This window comes from Eimeria tenella, genomic scaffold (assembly GCF_000499545.2).
Source record: "Eimeria tenella Houghton genomic scaffold, Eth_scaff3949, whole genome shotgun sequence".
Classification (NCBI taxonomy): Eukaryota; Apicomplexa; class Conoidasida; order Eucoccidiorida; family Eimeriidae; genus Eimeria; species Eimeria tenella.
In genome coordinates, this window is record NW_013544862.1 from 1 (window position 1) to 1,692 (window position 1,692).

Sequence of the window (1,692 nt, forward strand, 5' to 3'; positions counted from 1 at the left end):
AGCAGCAGCGTCTGCTGCCGCATCGGAGCTGCTGCTGCAGTCCATTGGGCGCTGCGCCGAGGCCATGTCTGCTGCTGCAGTGGAAGCAGCAGCAGCATCTTTTCTTGTGTCTCTTTTTGAGGGCCCCCAGGGGCCCCAAAGGGAGACACTTGGGGTGTCTCTTTTTGCTGCTGTGCTGCGGCGGCTCTGCGCCCAGGAGGCGCAGCAAGCTGCTGCCCAGGGTGGAACTAGCAGCAGCAGCAGCAGCAGCAGCAGCATCGGGAGCGACGGCGCTGCAGCGAGCGCTGCAGGAGCGACGGCCCTCAGTGCAGCAGCAGCAGCAGCAGCAACAGCCACCGCAGCAGCAGCAGCAAATAGCACACGGCCCTGTGCCCTCGACACGGCACGCTCCCCCTCTGCACCGGCACCAGCAGCACCAGCACCAGCAGCAGCAGCAGCAGCACCAGCAGCAGCAGCAGCAGCAACAGCAGCAGCAAGCCGGGGGCGCGCATGCATGCGCGCCTTCGAGGCGTATGTGTGCGGGCGGCGGTGTGGGGTGTCTGTACAGCTGCTGCTGCCTTCTTTTCTCCGCTCGCAGCTGCTGCGGCTGTGGGGTGTCTTTGCTGCAGCAAGGCCGCAGCAGCAGCAGCTGCTGCAGGTGCTTTGTGCCTGGCAGGCCGCCCCAGACCTCGTGCGCCAAACCCTAAACCCTAAACCCTAAACCCTAAGCCCTCCAGCTGCTGCAAACGGCTGCCTCACGCAGTCCAGAGACCTCAAAGTCGCGCAAACCCTAAACCCTAATTCGCAAACCCTAAGCCCTAATTTGCAAAACCCGAAGTGCAGTCCACAAACCCTAAACCCTAATTCCGAAACCCCTAACCCCACTTAACTAGCCCTTAACGTTAAGCCCTAAACCCTAAACCCTAATCTTGGAACCCGCATCCGGAATGGACAGATACAGGCTGCAACCCCAAACCCTAAACCCTAAACCCTAAACCCTTAACCATAATTTGCGAGGGCCAGATTTATGCTGATGCTTTCTTGCAGCCACCTTGGGATGCTCCTCTGCTGCGGAGTTTCGTCGCCGAAGTTGCTGCTGCTGCGGGTCCTGCTGCAGCAGCACAAGCAGCTGCTGCTGCTGCGCTGCACCAGCTGCAGCAGCAAAGAACTTGGTGCCCCCCAAGTGTCTTTACAGCTCTCCTGGGCTTTCCAGAAACTGTAGTAGCTGCGGCGCTTCGAAGTGTATTGACAGCTGCAGGGTAAGCAGCAGCAGCAGCAGCAACAGCAGCAGCAGCAGCAGCAGCAGCATGGAGGAGTGTCAGCTGTTGTGGCGCTGCTCTCTGTTGCGCATTTCCCTTTCTGTAGCAGCTGCTTGAGTCGCACCGCTGCGTCTTCTCCATGTTTTTGAATTGCTTCTGCTGCTGCTGCTGCTGCTGCTGCTTGTTGCTTTCCTTTTCAGAGTCACTAGGGGTCAGCTGGTTACTCTCTTCTTGCTGCTGTGGCTTGCCTCCCTTAGAGCCGTTCTAAACAGCAACAGCAGCAGCAGCAGCAGCAGCAGCAGCGGCAGACGTTTTACATCCCCACCGGGTCTCGCTGGCTGCGTGTTGGTGCTGCGGTGTTTGCTGCTGGTTGCTGCTGAGGGAGTAGGCCCTTCTGCTGCTGCTGCTGCTGCTGCTGCTGACGGGACGGCCGACGCAGGAGTCGCCTGTCAGC

General features: G+C 59.9%; 1 protein-coding gene across 1 annotated transcript; it reads left to right on the top strand.

Moving 5' to 3' along the window:
• Positions 1 to 64: 64 nt before the first annotated feature.
• ETH_00042700 (uncharacterized protein) lies at positions 65 to 1,242 on the top strand (the record flags this gene model as incomplete). The annotated part of the gene is made up of 2 exons (XM_013379777.1): positions 65 to 670; positions 1,027 to 1,242. 2 exons carry the CDS (start codon positions 65 to 67, stop codon positions 1,240 to 1,242), a joined length of 822 nt encoding a protein of 273 aa, XP_013235231.1.
• Between the last annotated feature and the right edge of the window lie 450 nt (positions 1,243 to 1,692).